General features: G+C 42.0%; 1 protein-coding gene across 1 annotated transcript in view; it reads right to left on the bottom strand.

The window, feature by feature from the left end:
• DUSP16 (dual specificity phosphatase 16) overlaps positions 1–11,989 on the bottom strand; it is a gene marked incomplete at both ends in the record, with an annotated part of 31,446 nt that extends 19,457 nt beyond the window's left edge. Inside the window, 2 exons of the mRNA XM_080362281.1 lie at positions 10,535–10,673; positions 11,759–11,989. Coding sequence (XP_080218407.1) covers positions 10,535–10,673; positions 11,759–11,989 — 370 coding nt within the window. The remainder of the gene's footprint in view (positions 1–10,534; positions 10,674–11,758) is intronic.
• Between the last annotated feature and the right edge of the window lie 5,603 nt (positions 11,990–17,592).

The raw sequence follows: 17,592 nt of genomic DNA, 5'->3' as shown, positions 1-17,592 counted from the left end.
TACATCAGCTCATCTCTATTTAACACGGAAACAGACTGGGAGCATCGCACCGTGCTGCCATTTGCAGGGACAGTAACTCTGTAAAGCAACCATAGGTTTGCAAACAAAAGGCCAGTTAAGCCCTAAGCTCTTGATTTGAACACTTAACACAGAGTTGTGAAGTGCATGTAACATTTTACGGGTTTTACCCAGTGCTCAAGAAAACCATTCCAGTTAAATAACACCATAACAGGACATAAAACTGGATAGTGCGGGAAATGGTAGATGTATCCTATGTGCATTCCATGTTACGGTGGTTTCTCTTCATCCTTCCTTCCGATCTATTTCCTTCAAATGGCTCAGATCACTCAGAGATGCAACCAACCAAAATTAGAAAAGACTATTTCACAGGAAACATACTAATTCTGAAGTAAAAAGTAAAAGTTTTATAGAAGGCCAAGTGCTTGTGAGACTGATTTGGCATGAGAAAGGGCAAAAAGCTTAAGCTGAAACACCAATCTACTAAAAATTCAGTTTTCAAAATGCAAGCGTTCTTCATTCACATCAACACATCCCTTCTGCACACCAACACAGGTTACTCAGCTTTGGCTTCAGGATACCATGGCTGGTCCAGTGACATTTCATCTTCTATTGAGCAGATCAACATCTGCATCTACCCTGCACAACTCCACCAGCCCAGCACCCCCTTCGCTCTCCTGCCCTCCACCTCCCCCGAATACTTTTCTGCAGGGTGCTGGAAAGAGAGGAGAATGACATTTTCTTCACCTACCAACTTTCAAGGTTCACCTTGAGCATCTCACCAATGCTTACATGACATACAACAGCAACCGGGCTGTTGGCTGGTTGGAATTAGTAAATGTTATGTTGGTCAAACAGGCCTGCTTTGGTGACATCTCCCCCATCCACACGTTTAATAAGCCTTTCCTTTGCGTGCATGTTGAATGTAGCACAGATGCTCCCTCATACACTCATCCTATGTCTCAACTTGTACATGCACTCAATTCTATGTCTCTAGCATGCAGAAAAATCAATCATGAGGCAATACTAATATCTCTTCAAAGCTACTTTTAAAATTAGTGTTGAAACAGCCAATTCTGTTATTCTTTACCATCCTCAAGTGTTTGCAGAGATCTGCTCCAGCAGTTTTATCCTTAATCATCTAGAGAGAGTTGCTGTTGCTAATTAGGCAAGTGCCTACTGACAATGCGCAGGAAGGAACACAGACCTGACTGTCCTTCAGAGAGGAGGCAGATTAAGGTCGGATGTGAAATTAAAGTGCAACGGCTAATGTGCCCACAACTCTGCAGTGAAGGGGAAACATGAAAACAAGGGACCTTCCTGTTAGGTACAACTTGCTTTTTCTATATAACTTCCCAAGCATGGAGACAACTCCTACAAAGACAAGAGCTCCGTGTACATACAAATTCTTCCAGTATAAAACTTCACCAACAAGCTTACAGCGCATTTGTTCTGGGAGGATTTCTTACTACTTCTTTGTGAAAGTAGTCAGGAAACGTAACTTGGAATGAATATATAAAGGGTGAGTGCCATGAGGATGGAGCCAGGCTCTTCTCGGTGGCAAACAATGATAGGACAAGGGGTAATGGGATCAAGCTGGAACACAAGAGGTTCCACTTAAATTTGAGAAAAAATTTCTTCTCAGTGAGGGTGCCAGAGCACTGGAACAGGCTGCCCAGGGAGGTTGTGGAGTCTCCTTCGCTGGAGACATTCAAGACCCGCCTGGACATGTTCCTGTGCGACCTCACCCAGGCGTTCCTGCTCCAGCAGGGGGATTGGACTAGATGATCTTTTGAGGTCCCTTCCAATCCCAAACATACTGTGATACTGTGACACTGTGTGAAAGAAAAGATGAGAAAATAGGTGTTCCCATCACTTCATATTTCCTAGAAGCTTGTCAGCTAAAGCTTGGCAGAGAACACCAACAATTGCTTTTCATGCAAAAAGCCCGGCAGCAAAGTCAAGACGGACGGGAGAAGAGGCTGAGCTAGAGAAGAGGTTGGTGCGCAAGACAAAGGTACCATCCCCCAACTAATGAGTCCGATCCTAAGGACCGGAAGAGCAGCTTTCCATTTTCACACTGAGCCAACATGCTTTTCAAACATTTTTTAACCAAGTAATTCGGGGGGCTGCAGAAACTGAAGAATCCCACCTGCCACTGCTGCCCACCTCGTGGTGGATCCTCAGGCAGCTCTTGCAGCCTGAGCTCCCAAGGGCCCTTCTTGCATCACTGGGGCCCATACTGCACCTCTGTGTGGTCACACCAGCAAATCCACAACCCGCTCAGCTCAACCTGAAACTGCTTTTCAGTGGGAGACATTAATTTGAGGTTCTGCACTGTACCTGTGCTCATTTCCATAGGGCTTACAAGAACTTTTATATTAATTTTTTTCATTTAATTACTTCTTTTGTCGAACCTTATCGAAGCTGACCAACAAGCTTGCAGGTGACAGCAGAAAGACAGACAACGTGGCAGCTCCTATGAGCTTGGCTTCCCTAAAACTTCAGGCTACGAAAAGCCATGAAGCATTTTATACAACACCCCGCAGACCCAGCTGGCCCTGCGGCTCTGCGTGCTTCACACAGGATGCACAGAACCATCCCGTCTTGTGCTCCCAATGGAGAAATAAGAGACAGTGAATGTGTCTGGTTTTCACAGGCCGTGGAGTCTGCTGGAAAAGCCCAAGGGTAATGCACAGTGGTAAGAGAGCAAACTTTGACGCTTCTCTCAAGTGCCGCTCAAATCAGATGCTTCTCCTTCCGCCCTGCTCCCCGACCCCCAGTTTTGGATTCTGACCACTCAGAAAACACCAAATAGAGAAATAAGCTTTCTTCAACGAATTACTGGAAATGGACCAGGAGCAACTTCCCTCCTTCTCCCACAATACCTAATTGTAGGCCAGTTCGTCAGCGTTAATTCAGCGTCAAACCAAATTATTTTAAAGCAGGGAGTGGAAAAGGTCTAAGACCCAAGTGATAAGTCAAAAAAACCACGACAACTTGCCTGTACTAGGAAAGGATTGCAAGAAGGAGATGTTGAAACTTGTGGATTTAGCCAAAGATTCCACCACCTTTGTTAAATCCAGAATTTGCATCTTCATTAATGGCACTAATTATTTCTAAGTTTTACATAAACATATACTAATACATTTTATATTTGTATCCCTTTTTAAAGGAAAAGAAGAATAAAAAATTAGCAAAATTTGCAACTGCCTTTACAACATAATATTTAGACTTTATAATTTTAAGTAAGCCTTACCAAACTTCTGTACTCAAAGGTATGCAGTGGGGTACATTCATGTTTAGCTTTTTTTTCTCTCTTCTCCTAATAACAATGTTGAATTTGTTACTGTAAATACTGATTAGCGCCAGGCACATAATGTAATATTACTGAAAACTATGCTAAAAAAAAAATAATCAAATTTAAACAGTACTAGAGCAAAGTCAAAATATACAAAACACTAACTTCACCATTTAGTTTGCTTCCAGTTGGAACAGAGGCTCTGAATGCTGTGACTTAACAGCACTTTCACAGTCACATTCCCATCGAACATTAAAATGTTTATCTAAAAGCTGCAGTATAGATTTTTCCCCTGCCGCAAAGAAGGAAAGTTGTAAACTTTCTGACTCAAAAGTTTTATGAATCTACCGTGTTTCCACTCTGTTTGAACGAGCTGCAGGCTTCCATGGGCCATGACAATTCCCGCGTTCCGGCTCGGCTCCGCGGGGACGCTTGCCATTTTCCATCACACCAGCCCCATGCAGAGCGCTGACACCCCCTTCCCCATCCCCTCTCATCAGCCACGGGGGGGCCTTCCACCGGATCTGAGGTCTCACAGTTTGGGAAAGCTGAGGGTATTTTTATTACGGCGGCGTTCAGAAAGTGGTCCCGTTAGGGCCAGGTGTTTTACAAGCACAGTAGCAAGGGAAGTTCCATGCCCCGGAGGGTTTCTGCCTTTGGTAAGACAAGGTTAATAGGCAGGTTAAGCAAACAAGGCTCTGGAGGGGCAAGAATGGGGTCAGATCCCCCCCTCCCACCCAAGTGGCATATGGAAAAATCAGACTAACGACAAGTAAAGAAAGCATATTGGACACTCATGCTTGCCCTTTCCGCCCTTAAGAAAGAAAGAAAAAAAAAGATACTCTGGTTGTAACTTCAGTCAATTAAATTTCATGAGGATCCAGAGGTATCCAAAACAAAAGCAAACTTAACAAGTTATTCTTGGGTTTGAGAAACGTTATGAGAGCTCCACGCTAGTCAAACTTTGCTCTCTGAAAAGACAGCAAGTGGATACACATATGAAAGTAATAAACCCTACTCCAATTCTTCAAGTGCTTAAAACAATCATGACACTAAACGAAAACACTCAGAACTGCATTTTAAGTAGAAAAGGGTGGCAGGATATTCACAGGGACCAGCTGTGCCTAAAGGTACTGGTCTCATTAAAAGTTGATGGAGAGAGAGACTCCAAAGAGTCCTCTCTTGCTCTCCTCTCCTCCCCACCAACACTGGCCATATTCCATGGGCTATTGGACCACTTAGGGAATGCTGCCCTCCCTCTGCAAGACACTCACCTCTTCCATTAGAGCCTTGCTTCCAATGGCACCAACCACAGCAACAGGAAAGCTGGAACCACTGTGCAACCATCCTTCCTTCTCTAAACACTGACAAGACATTTAACAGCTCATTCTTGCTCTAATTATTTGAACTCACAGGTAACTCAATTATTTTAATCAATGACCTCCGTTTGAAGGTGTGCTCTTCTCCTTGAGGCACTCTGCAAAGACTGACTTACAAGGAATGCCCAGAACTTCAGGTGGCCACAACCAAGAGTTGCTAATATCCAAATTAAAAGGTGTCATGGTGTTAGACAGGAATTTATCAGATGGCACAACCCACAGCTACCTCATATTACAGAATCATAGAATACTTCGGGTTGGAAGGAACCTTCAAAGTTCATCCAGTCCAACCCCCTGCCATGAGCAGGGACATCTTCAACTAGATCAGGTTGCTCAGAGCCCCGTCCAGCCTGGCCTGGAATGTCTCCAGGGTTGGGGCATCTACCACCTCTCTGGGCAACCTGGGCTGGTGTTTCATCACCCTCAGTATAAAATATTTGTTTGTCCTGTCTAGCCTGAATCTCCCCTCCGTTAGCTTAAAACCATCACTCCTTGTGCTGTAACAACAGGCCCTGCTAAAACATCTGTCCCCATCTTTTTTATAGGCCCCTTTTAAGTACTGAAAGGCCGCAATAAGGTCTCCCTGGCGCCTTCTCTTCTCCAGGCTGAACAACCCCGACTCTCCCAGCCTGTCCTCACAGCAGAGCTGTTCCAGCCCTCTGATCATCTTGGTGGCCTCCTCTGGCCCCTCTCCAACAGGTCCATGTCTTTTTTTCAGTCCATACTGGGTACCCTTCCACTTGGCATATGGGACTGCAGAAGAGGGGAAGAAAGCTCCATCTCGCAGCCCTAGTTGCTTCAAGAGACAGAAATGACCAGTTCTACCTGTAAGAGAATATTCTTGAGATCTCCCCCTCCTCTACCACAAGGCACAGTTTTTCTGGTGACAAAGTGAGGAGAGCGCACTGGGTTTGTTTTTGTTTGTTTTTTTTTTTTTCATCCAGCTTAGGCAAGTACAGACAACACAATGGTAAATGTACCCTAGAGATACTGGCATTTTTGTCCTAGGATTCCTTTAAGTGGACTTCCAATTTCAAATATTTTAAAGAAAATGCCAGCATAAACAAGAGTGTAGGAGAGTTCCTGCCTTGTTTCCTTCTCCTTGCATCCTCCATGCAAGTCTTCTTTTTCATACACATACCTGGTTAGGTGAGGGACAGGTAGGGGTAACAAGGGGACAAGTAGGCAAGTTTCCGCAAAAAACATACTTTTTGCAACAGTCCCTGGGTAATCACTCACTCTTGTTTCCAGGACCTTTGTCCCATCTCACTGAACTCATTCTGTTTGCGGTTTCTGCTCACTCATCTTATGACTTCATTCACTGTCCACTGCATGTATTCCCTGCATTCGTCACTTAACAGATAATTAATCATTTGTCTTTCTGGTTACCATGGTAGCTTTCTGCTCTGTAGAAGCTTATCAGACAGCTCCCGTGAAAGCAAAATCTGCTAAATCACATTACGGCTGACATTTTTCACAAGCAGAAGGGTAGCAGAGATTAGTAGGCAATTCACCACTTGGGTCTCGATTACCCATCAGCATCACTTTTTTAAGTAGTGACTGTACCCACAGTCCAACCCCAGTTTTGGGAGGGCCACATTCAGCTCCTCGGTGCTGTGCTCATTGGTGCTGCAAGTCAGACGCGGACTTCATGCTGGGCACCAAGAAAATCTGTAATTCTGTAATAGTTATTCCCTGAATGATACAGATAACGGTGCAGAAAGTACATCAGAACTTCATGGACCCCTTTCCAAGAGAGCTCTCATCTGACTTGAGCATGAGACCAGTCGTTCTTGTCGTTCTTTCCCAGTAGTCTTGACTTCATCCACTGAAGAATGGCAGCATCTCTAACCATGAAGCAATGGAAAAGTATACAACTTCCTAGACAGAACCTTGATTACATCTACAGATCAGGTGGATGCTACTTAATGAGAGGCACGGTTCCAAAGGAATAGTGACATAGTGATCTACACCTCAGCATGGAGGCACTGGGGGCTAAAACTCTACAGCCAATTCTAGAAGCTCACAAAAGGTTTCCTGTATATTTAACTCCTCTTTAGCCTGTACACTTCCTGCCCTAGTACTTTATGTAAGTTTTTTCATATTGGTTGTTCTCAGTGGCACTAAATACCGAGGTACGTTAAGTCTAAGTGGCAATTCAGCGGCTGACAGAAAAATACATCCTTCATGGTTTTCTGGTGAAATAGACTCTGGTCTTGCAGCACTAAGACATTCTTCATGAGTTCAGTGAAGCTGTTTCTATAGTCCTGCATTACTGTACTGTGAAGTTAAGCTAGTCCTTCTTGGACATTTAGCATTGCTTCACATCTGCCTGAGTACAAGAACTCTCCTTTTTGGTTTCAGTTCAGAGACGGTGCAGCATTTCTGTGTTAGGCCATTACAACTTCTAATGTTAGGTTGAAAATACAGAAAGGTAGGCGTTTCTGTTTTGGTTTTTTTTTCAGAAATCCTTCTGTTTAGCCTGAGCCTTCTATACAAAATAAAATAAAGTGAAACACACAAAATAAAAAGCTGTGCTTCATCTTCATCACGGGCAACATTCGAAAGGCAACCATCATGAAGACATCTGTGCTTGCATGATTAAGAGTAACCCAGATTAAGAGTAGGGCAGGGCATACAGAACATGAATCATTTTCATTGGTATAGTAGAATAGAATTTAAGCAAGATTCTTGGCATTTACAGCCTTAATAATGCTAATTCACCAAGCAAGAATCGGTAGTCTCTCTCAACTGTTTCTGCAGGGCAAGCAGAAACATCATAAAAATACTGTAACTAGGAAAAGGACTCCATAAAAGTAAATCCAGTTCTCAAAATATGGGAAGAGAAGGAATCAAGTCACATCCCTGTGTCTAAATCTTGTTTAACTCGGCAGAGTAGGCGCAATGATGGGAGTGGAGTTAAGCCATCAGTACTCGCATTTCAGTATTTTGTGCACTGTTAAAAATTAAGAACCAAAACAAATATTTAAATTCCTGAGAATGTTCCCCACCAGATTATACATATTTTATGAGGTAGGATCAAGAGCTTAAACTAATTGGCAAGGATTTCTTTGAGGTCTTTACATTAGTTACTTCAATGAAAAACAACCTCCAGGGTAGAGCATACCTTTATGCACAACTTAAATCAAAAAAACCCTTACTGAGTTTTCAGTAATGGGGGGAGGCAGGAAGAACAGATGCAGGAATTTCAGATATTTGTTAATTGCTCCTTACTCTATCCCAACAAAAAATATTTTCCTACCCCAAAATGTTTATTTGAGATCACTATTTTAAATAAACCAGATTGAGCGGCACAGGGAAAACTCAAGTCCAAAGGTTTTTCTTTTTACACAGTGCACTGACCCCTTCTCTCATTATGGGCCATAAACATTTATGAGAGTTCGTCATCAGCTTGCTGAGACAACACATTTTATCTAGTTACCTAGAGCCACATATCGATAACCACCACGGAACTTTCTGTAAGACCGAATCTAGTACCTTCTCCTTCACCCCACAAGGTTTCTTCTTGTATGCGTGTGTTTGTTAGGTAGCTAGCTTTTTAATAGATGGACGAAAACAACAGGACTGTGAAAGGTATTTTTGTAGGTAAGGATTAAAGGCAGAGCAAACTCTTTATAAGAGAAGGAACTGCTAGAGAGCTGAAGGAATAGGGCTGACATTAATCACATTACTAAGGATTGATCTTAGTTGGGTGTATTTCCTGAAATAAGCGCTTACCTGTAAACACTTTGCTTACATTTCCCTTTTGCTCTTATACTCCTCTACTGCTAGTTTTAAAGCCATCAGTTGTTTCTGCATTCATAAATAACCCCATCACTAGCTATATGACCAAAAATAAGATTAAATTCTCAAACTTTGCGAAAAGAAATATATTTGACATGCTAAAATATAAATCCTTCTTTCTACGAGGAGGGTTTTAACACATTAGATTCCCTTTATCTCCATTTAACGCGGAAACTAATCCTTACCAGCTGCACGTGGCTAAATTCACCTCAGCTACCTAAAGTGCACTAATAACTTGCATGTGGTTTATGTTGCATTTTTCAGCTTGAACAGACAACTACCACGAGCTAGAAATAATTTACATATAAACAAACCAAAGCAAAACCATTTCTCACAGTATCATTAAGATACAAGCAACTGATATTTGTCCAGACTACTCAACTGGGGAGCTGTGGAACATTCCCTTCCTGGTACTGCCCATTCCTACAGGAGCCAGTGGCAAGTCAGAGGATGGAGACACTCTGACCACCTCCTCCATGAGGAGCAGCAGGAAAAGAAGAATCAAAGCTCTGTCTCACACAACTGATCTATAGAGGGACAGCAGAAGGAAGGGCGGATTTTTGATACTCTCCTTTGCTTCGCCTTATTAAGGATTCCCACCCAACAAACCCTCCCTGCCATGAGGTCTAATTCATAGTTATTAGACAGCTGTGTCTCCTTCCACCATGGAAATTGTGAATAGTCTGTATTGCTGTACAGAGCTGTAATACGCTTCTGGTTATTAAAAAATCTCAGGACCAATGAGCAGAGTTTGGTATTCAAACAATAAAAAGATTTTTTAAGAGACATGAACTGCTTCTAGACTGGCCTATTTTTCAAACAACAGTTTTAAATTTAAGGCAGTAATAACCACATATTTCAGTGCTCTTACATTAAGTATTTACTGTGCCTGGACACCACACATTTACTTGGTGGCTCATATGGAAGAAGAATTACTTAATCTAACCCACAGGTGTAACTCTTACCAAGAGGGCAAAGAAAACAGAAGCACCAACCACAGCCAAAGCACAACCCTACTTCAGTTTTCTGTAAGTACAGTTCACATGAGCACCAAATGCACCTGTTCGAATGCAGAAATTATTCATTTCCTCCATTTTCAAAATAGTTTGGGAAAAGTTATCTCAGTAACACTACCACCTCCCTATCGCTTTGATCTGAAGTCACTACAAACCTCAGTGAAACCTCCTTGATAAGAGGAAGCACCTCTCCCAAGGTTTTTTTCCTCATCATTATTCAGTCTCTGACTGTAGTTTCAACATTTCTCGGAGACTAAGTGGACACACTTCACAATCATTGATCGAGTCACTGCAATGGATTTCCTACGTGTCTTCCTTGTCCCCTCTTCTTTCAGCCCTGGATCTGCTTCGTGCCCCTCCTTACTCCTTCTTGTAAACACTGGGTCTACTGTTCCATGGCAAAAATAACACAAGCGCACATTAACACTAACAAATCCTGTATTATAAGGACTTGAATTTCTGTGGATGTTTTGACCTAGGATTAGGAAAAAAAAAAAAAGGGTGGGGGGCAGGCAGGAAAGGTGGGGGTGAGGAAGAAGACATAAATAGAGTACTACTACTTAAGGAGCTGGAGTGTGTAATGAAGTCACACAAAATAATCTCCATTAACTCTGGAAAATAATTTCTATTATTCTATTGTAGTAATTACCAATTCAGCAAGGAAGAGAATTTCCTCCTAGCACATACAATACTTAAAGAGACCAGGGAAGCACAATCCTTTTACTATTTTTACCCTAAGGTAGCAGACACATGCATCTAAGTGCCCTGCACTGATCAACTGCCATTTACACCGCACTAATCGTGTAATATATCCCCCGCAAGATGCAAATTTTAAGCATTATATGCATAATGAGTGTCACTATACGCATGAATAACCACAGAAAACGCTGAGCTATAACTAAAGTTTATACCAGCACTGTTGCAAAATTGTGTATACATCCACTGTAACAATAGCATTTCCTTTCTTCTCTTCTCCTTACTCAAGTGTGTTGTTCTTTTTTCTCAGCACATCATACCTGAAAGCAGATACACAGAGCTGAAGTTCTTCTCCAGTTTGCCCAGGAGCACAGTAAGAAAGCAGTCGGATGAGAGAGAGGTCACATCTTTAGAGCTTTGGTCATACACCACCACTTCCTGCTTGCAGTCAATTTCAATCTGAAACACAAGTAATTCAGAATAAGATAGGAAGGAAGAAGATGATTAAAAGCACCACATTATCACCTGCATCAGGGCTCCCACATATTTGCTATGCAACGGTTCAGACATATAGATTTCTTATGCAGCCGTACACAAAACCGTTTTTATTTTACACTTAAATATGTCTAACCAGATTTAATTCATTTGAGAGTTTGTAAACTGATCATTTGCTCCAAGTTGAAGCACACTCTGTACATTTCTGCCATTAGGTAATTTTATGCTGCTCATAAAATGCAGCGTAATACCTTCAGCTAGGTTGGCTGGTTTGTTTGAAAACTAAGCTTTTTAAAAGAAAGTCTTACCTTAGCTTCTGCAACTTTTTTGGCTATAAACAATAGAGACCTTAAATCTAGCCATCTATACAACTTCATGTATAAAATATGCTTAGAGAGTAATAATAATAATAAAAGGCTTCCGTTTTTAACATGTCAAAACAATAATGTAATGGATTACTTTTGTAACCAAAACATTTGAAAGAAGTACCAATGGATTAAAAAACAAACTGAAACACACAGAGATACAAATTAAGTTTAAGCAGCTTAGCTATTTTGTTTAAGTACCAACACTATTAAATAAAAAATATATCAAATTACTAACATGAAAAATATTTTAAACAGCAAGTAGGAGCCAGGAATGACAGAGCTACAGTTTCTCAGTAAGTGGTCATACAATTTGCAAAGCAATCCCTGCTGCCACAGACCCCAAAGAATCCTTCGAAGTTTAGATGGAGAATGTTTCCTGCCTTAATTACAGACATTTAAGGGACTGTGCTTTGCAAGACATACAAGAACCCTGAGAGCATTCTTTCCAAGTAATTTCTAAATCCCTCCCCATTACTCTGTCACTCAGGGCTACAAAGAATCGCAAAGATAAACTCAGTAGTAACCCATCGCCTCTTAGATCAGGTAAGAGCTCAGCAAAACTCAGTCCCCTAGTTTTGGGGTTTTTTTTTAATGAAATACCTAAAGAAAAATTATTACAAGTTGCTTTCCAGGCACTCCTTTAAACAAGTACGAGGAATAAAAGGGGAAAATGACCCTTACCTTGTGTTTTGCTGAATGCTGAATGAGCTCTGTAATCAAAACTTTGTCCTGCTGCAGCCTCCGCTTCATAAGCTTGGAGCAGTTGATGTTGATGGCGTCCAAGACGTGGGATGTATTGTATTCCACAAAGGGGCGGCTATCAATCAGCAGCAATTTTTCCGTACCACTCTCCAGCAAAGCCACCAACTTCTCGGCAACAATGAGTTGAGTCCTGATCATCTCATCGGCCATGACAACAATAAAGCCTCTTTTACCACCTCCCTCTCCAATTTGCTGCGATGATGTAATGGCTGTGTACTCAAAGGCTTAGCCACGCCATTGTACTAGAAGTGTATGAGGTCATGCTGGTAGTGACTGGCAAAGGAAAAGTTAAACCCATTTTCAGAAAGAGCTCTTCAAGCGAAATGTCCCCTCCTGCTTCCAGTGGATGTGCCGTTACAAAGGGTCCCCTTCCACAAAGCAGCCCCTCACATCTGATTCATCGGGAGATGACTATGGAGTAGCCATTTCACAATTCAAACAAAAGATGCTTTCTGGCTGCTGCCGCATTACATCATTCTTTACCTTTGCTCCCACCCATCAGCTTTACAGTGGACTAAGAGCCTGTAAAAAGGGGGAAAAAAAAAAACAAACAACACACAAACATGAATCAGATGAGGTCTTGAAAGCCTGCAGAACAAAACATTCAACTTTGAGGCCAACTGCACAGTGGACTCTCCTATACAATAAATACACTCCCAAGAAGTTCCCCCCTCTGCTGTGTATGACGAACACCTAGAGAGAGTATTTGAAACTACAGTCTCTGAATCTATTCCAAGGATCCTGCCTGGACAATTATCTTGTATTTCAGGCAACGTACCCTGTCTTAATTGCAGACTTTTGTTGCCACTAGCTCTGCCTCTTCACAAGACTTTGTTAGAATATAATTAAGAGATACTGCCCTAAATCAGGGTATTCCTTTCAATAGGAAGAGTAATTAGATGTGTTTCAGCACACCACCACTTAGTAAGAAGTTGTAAAATTAGTTAAGGTACATTTTTAAAGTTTAATGCCTTGGAAAGTATTTCCCAAACCAGCACTGCAAGTCAGGGAACTGAAACTGTACAAAAGAAAGGACAAAACTTACATCCACCTCTCTCCTTTAAGAACATGGCGGAGGAGGAACCAGAAGAACAAGATGCTACATCAGGACACAAGCATTTTATTTGAATTAATCACCAGACACGCAACAGAGGCTTTGTGAACACGCTATTGAAAGGTGAAGCAGTGTGTGCTGCCTCTGGTCCTCCTGGAGCAGGTGGGACAGCAGCGTGAGGCGTGTTACACTTTTAAATCCCACATGCTAAATCATACCTGAAGAAAACTATACTTCTGTGAAGTTAGATCCTGACAGCATCTGAACCACATCAGCCTAAATGGCAGCAGCAGCAGAGCAGTAAATAAACCATCCGAAATGTTTCACCATCTATTTGCATTACTGCCTCACAGCTGTCGGGGTGTTTTTTAAGATTCTTCCAAAACACACTTAGATGGAACAAGTCCCAGGACTCTGCCCATAAGCTATTTAGCTGCATTTTAGTGTATATAGTGCTGCAGCTACAGATGCAACCGAAAACATGAGTCAACTTGCTTTGCTCCCGCGGTTCAAAACTTGGTCTCTTACGGCAATCATGGACTAGATGATCTCCAGAGGTCCCTTCCAACCCTAACCATTCTGTGATTCTGTGGCATTTACAGCGACAGCCGTCTGTGTAAGGCTGCAAACGGCAGCCCCAGAGGGGACACAATCTACACATTTCAGCTGCCTTGGTGATGGACTCCAGTAAGAGGAGACAGCTGAGGATGGTGACTTCTTCAAACGGGGTGGCGAGCTCATGGGCTAGAGCCTGTACATGAAAGGACAAGCCTGACAGAGAACCTCAGCTCGTTCAGACTGTTCAGAAATGAGCAACCTAGGCTCAAATCAGTGCAGGGTAAAAGCCGGCTCAGCAAGAAACCACGTTTCTCCAGTTCGCGCGTCTCACACCACTGCACTCCTTTTTCCTGTTCGGGAAAGCGATTGTAGGTCAGCAAAACTACGCAACACCTTTTGCGCAAGGCAACACGTCACTTCGAGTGAGTCCTACGTCAGGCCTGGCCCATGGCACCCAGACTGGGACCCAAGCAGCCTTTCCACCTCTGCCTTCCGCTGGCTGGGAAAAAAGCAATGTGAAGAAAATAAAAAGCCAAGTAACTGATAATCCTGAGGCAGTGGAACATTTGTAAGCAGAATTAAGTTATGAGGATACGTTTTCCTGGATTCTTAATGCACAGAATCACAGAAGCATTTTGGTTGGAAAAAACCCTCAAGATCATCAAGTCCAACTCCTAACACAACACTGGCACTAACTCATGTCCCTAAGAACCTCATCTCTGTGTCTGCTAAACCCTCCAGGGATGGTGACTCCACCACTGCCCTGGGCAGCCTGTTCCAAGGCCTGACAACCCTTCCCAGGAAGAAATTGTTCCCAATATCCAATCTGAACCTCTCCTGGTGCAACCTAATGATGTAGTGTCCTTTTTAGATGGATACCATGTCCCACCACAGACGCTCCTCACTTCCAACAGCCAAGTTACATATGGGGATGAAGATTTTATATACTAAAAAAAAAAGCATCCTCATTTTAACAAGTTGAGCTGCAAAACTTACATTTTACTGATGGTTCTGACTTTCTGCTTTAGTTTGAGATATTTGTTATCTTAATTGGAGGAGGAGTCATGAATCCAAACTGCTTTACAGATAGTTTATTAAAAGTCCTGTTACAGCAACAGGTCAGTTGTGTTTAGTAATGGGAAATCCTAGGTCAGCCGATGTTTTACTTGTTAGACATATTATACAAATTTACATTTACAAAATCCTAAATAAATTCTGAAAAAAATACAAACTTCACTTTAAAAACCCCAAAACTGAAAGAAGCTCGTTTAATGAAATTTTCACGTAGTAATACAAGAAGAACAGCAGGTTTCACATAAATGGCCATTAGGTTGACAAAATGTGATCTTCTGTTTGCCCTGACTCTACTGCTGTAGAGCCAGAGCTTTTAAGCTTGTCCAGATAAATGGAAGCGTATAGCAGCAAAATGCATGCTGCTCTGAACTACAAAAAATATTGGAAAAATCACTATACCAAGCCTTAATTAAACCTATTAAAAAAACAAAACAGAACAACTGAACACTGTTTTTGCAGCCTGGTTGGCTGGTGTGCTCCTCCTCCAAGAGCAGTCATCATATACTGGCCTTGGGCTCTCTGTAGAGAGGCTGGAAGGTATTAAAAGACCGTGTCCTTATGCAAAGTTGGGATGGGAAGCGCAACTTGATAGTTGTGTCCTTTTTTTTTTTTTTCCAGAGAGAAAAAAGTATTCTGCATTTTTTTTTAATTTCTCTTAACATGTCCTGTCATGAATTTTGATTCTCTTTTATTTGTGTATCCAAGGCTGCCAGATACCAAACGGACTGAACTCAATGAAAACTTTTCCACTGGCTCTAGTGGGAATTGGCTCCAGCTCTTTTGCGAGCTAGACAGTTTGTTCGTGGACTAGACAGTTTGTTTTGATGGGTGAATTGCTGACTTAAAGTCCAAGTAATAATAGGAAAATAAAGCAGCTGAGAAACTACAGAACTCTAAACCAGAGGCTATTAAAAATACATAATCTTTAATTTACAACTTTCAATTTGGGTATATTTCTTCTAAATGCTTATGGCTCGCTCCTCAGCCTTCACTCTCATATGATGGAACTTTGTTTCAGAAGACCCTTAAAAAGAACTCAAAACAGTCATATATGATGACTGTGTAAAAAGCATGTGAAGAACATAAGCCAAGTGGGCTACCAGTCAAGAATCTTTTCAAATAACACTATTACCTTAATGTATAGCTATGCATTAAGTTTCTGAAAGCATTCTGCCCGTGGTTTGAAAGTAATAAACTTAACAGTAATGTCACCTCAAGTTACTGTGATTGAAATCCTATTTTGACAGGAACAGCTCCATCAGGCAGAGAAAGAAGAATGTTTTTAAATCAATTACAGGTTTTTGTTTTGATTTAATTATCTTTGCTTCTGGTACTCTGGAACTCTTCCTTGGGACCTCCTGCTTTAGGTGAACACCAGAGCTCTCCTGCCCTTCTTGGTGACTGTTGTTATCATTCAGCTACTCTGAGGTGTTGAAATATCTGTTTCTTTTCTAATCATATTTCGTAAAATGCTAAAATTCAGTTTCTTGACTCTTGTCTTTCTGCTGCGCTACTTTGATTTAGATCACAATGGCATGTATTGACACCACAGTGTCTCATAAAATGATGCAATACAACGCTTTGCCCTAAATAGGCTATTATGTTGCTGATCTTCAAGGTAGGAAACCATCTTAGTCACAGGATGTTCTGCACTGAAATCAGGATTACAGAAAAGTGATCTGTAATTGAGCTATGAGAATACTGCATGAAGTCACTTGCATACACACCGGTAATACTACATGGCTTCTTCCTCCTTGTAGATGAACCAAAACTGCTTTTTACCTCTTCTTTTACAGAAGAAAATTAAAATTTAACATCACTATAAATCTCAGAAGATCTGTTCCACACTTGCCCATTATCTTTATGGTTTCTCCATACTGTTTAAAAAACCAAACCAAAAAAAACCCCCACTGTCTGCCATACAAACAACAGTGGATCTCTAATACGTCCGTGTAATGCTGCCACAGAACTACAGGACCCTGCTTCGCCTCAGGGATTCCTGTCCCTATCCCAAATGGCCCAGATGGAGCAAAGCAGGCAACCACAGAACTGGAAACCTGGCACTTAAGTTGTGGGTTTGATCCTTCAGTCAAAATAACTTGCATTTTGTATGCACTCCTGATTTCTACTTCTACCAATTCGACTCCAAGCAATTCCCTTACATCACAGCAGGACGTTTGTTTGGGTTATCTCAGGCTTTGGCTCATAAGAGAGCAACTATTTTTAAAGCAGTAGATGTAGTAAGAATATATTTTAAAAACTCTCAGAATCATGCTCTAATTCTGCCTTGGTTAAGGAACTAGCAAAGAGCTTCTAGAAGCCTTGCTACAATCTCTTGAGAGACTTCTGCCTCACATAAGAAGATAACCTTGAACCTTGGTGTCATAAAGGCTCAGCAGTTTTGTTCCTGACGTCACCTATAGCTGCTTTGTCAGGTGCCTACGTGTGTCACCACTTCACAGCAAAACGCCAACAAAACAACTTTACAGCATCTGAACATTAGAAGGTCCTGAAGGGCAGCTTCTGCACACTCAGCCCGAGACATCCGAAAGAGTTGATTTTTTAAAAACGGTGTAATTTTCCGGTTTCTAGAGGCAAACGCATGCACATATGAGAAAAACACTATCCTCCCCTACAGTCAAATTCCCTTTCAGGTTTCTCAGGATGCACACTAGCACAAAAAAGAAACCCAAAAGCTGAATCACAGCACAGAGGGAGGAGATCCTGCACTGCAGCACGCATGCCGCTGCTGGCACAGCAGCTGTTTTCAAAGGAGCATTTGGCTTCCGTGTTGCTGAGCTAAGAGCTGCCAATATCTGGTGCCAACACCATCAGCACCAGTCCCCACCACTGCAGCCACACGTGATACTCAACAAACAAGCCCATACAGACTCCTGCATCAGAGAGGAACTCCTGATCTAGGGATCACTGGGTGAATTCCCACATCCCTGAGATCTTTTTTCTCGCCCAACATCTACAGCAGCTACAACATTCCCTCATCAGCCTTAGCAAGGTGGAAATAAAAGTTATTCTGGGCAGATGCTTGTAACCTAAGCCACTAGAGATT

This window comes from Nesoenas mayeri (genome assembly GCF_963082525.1).
Source record: "Nesoenas mayeri genome assembly, chromosome: 1".
Classification (NCBI taxonomy): domain Eukaryota; kingdom Metazoa; phylum Chordata; class Aves; order Columbiformes; family Columbidae; genus Nesoenas; species Nesoenas mayeri.
This window is presented reverse-complemented; position numbering and strand designations above follow the sequence as displayed.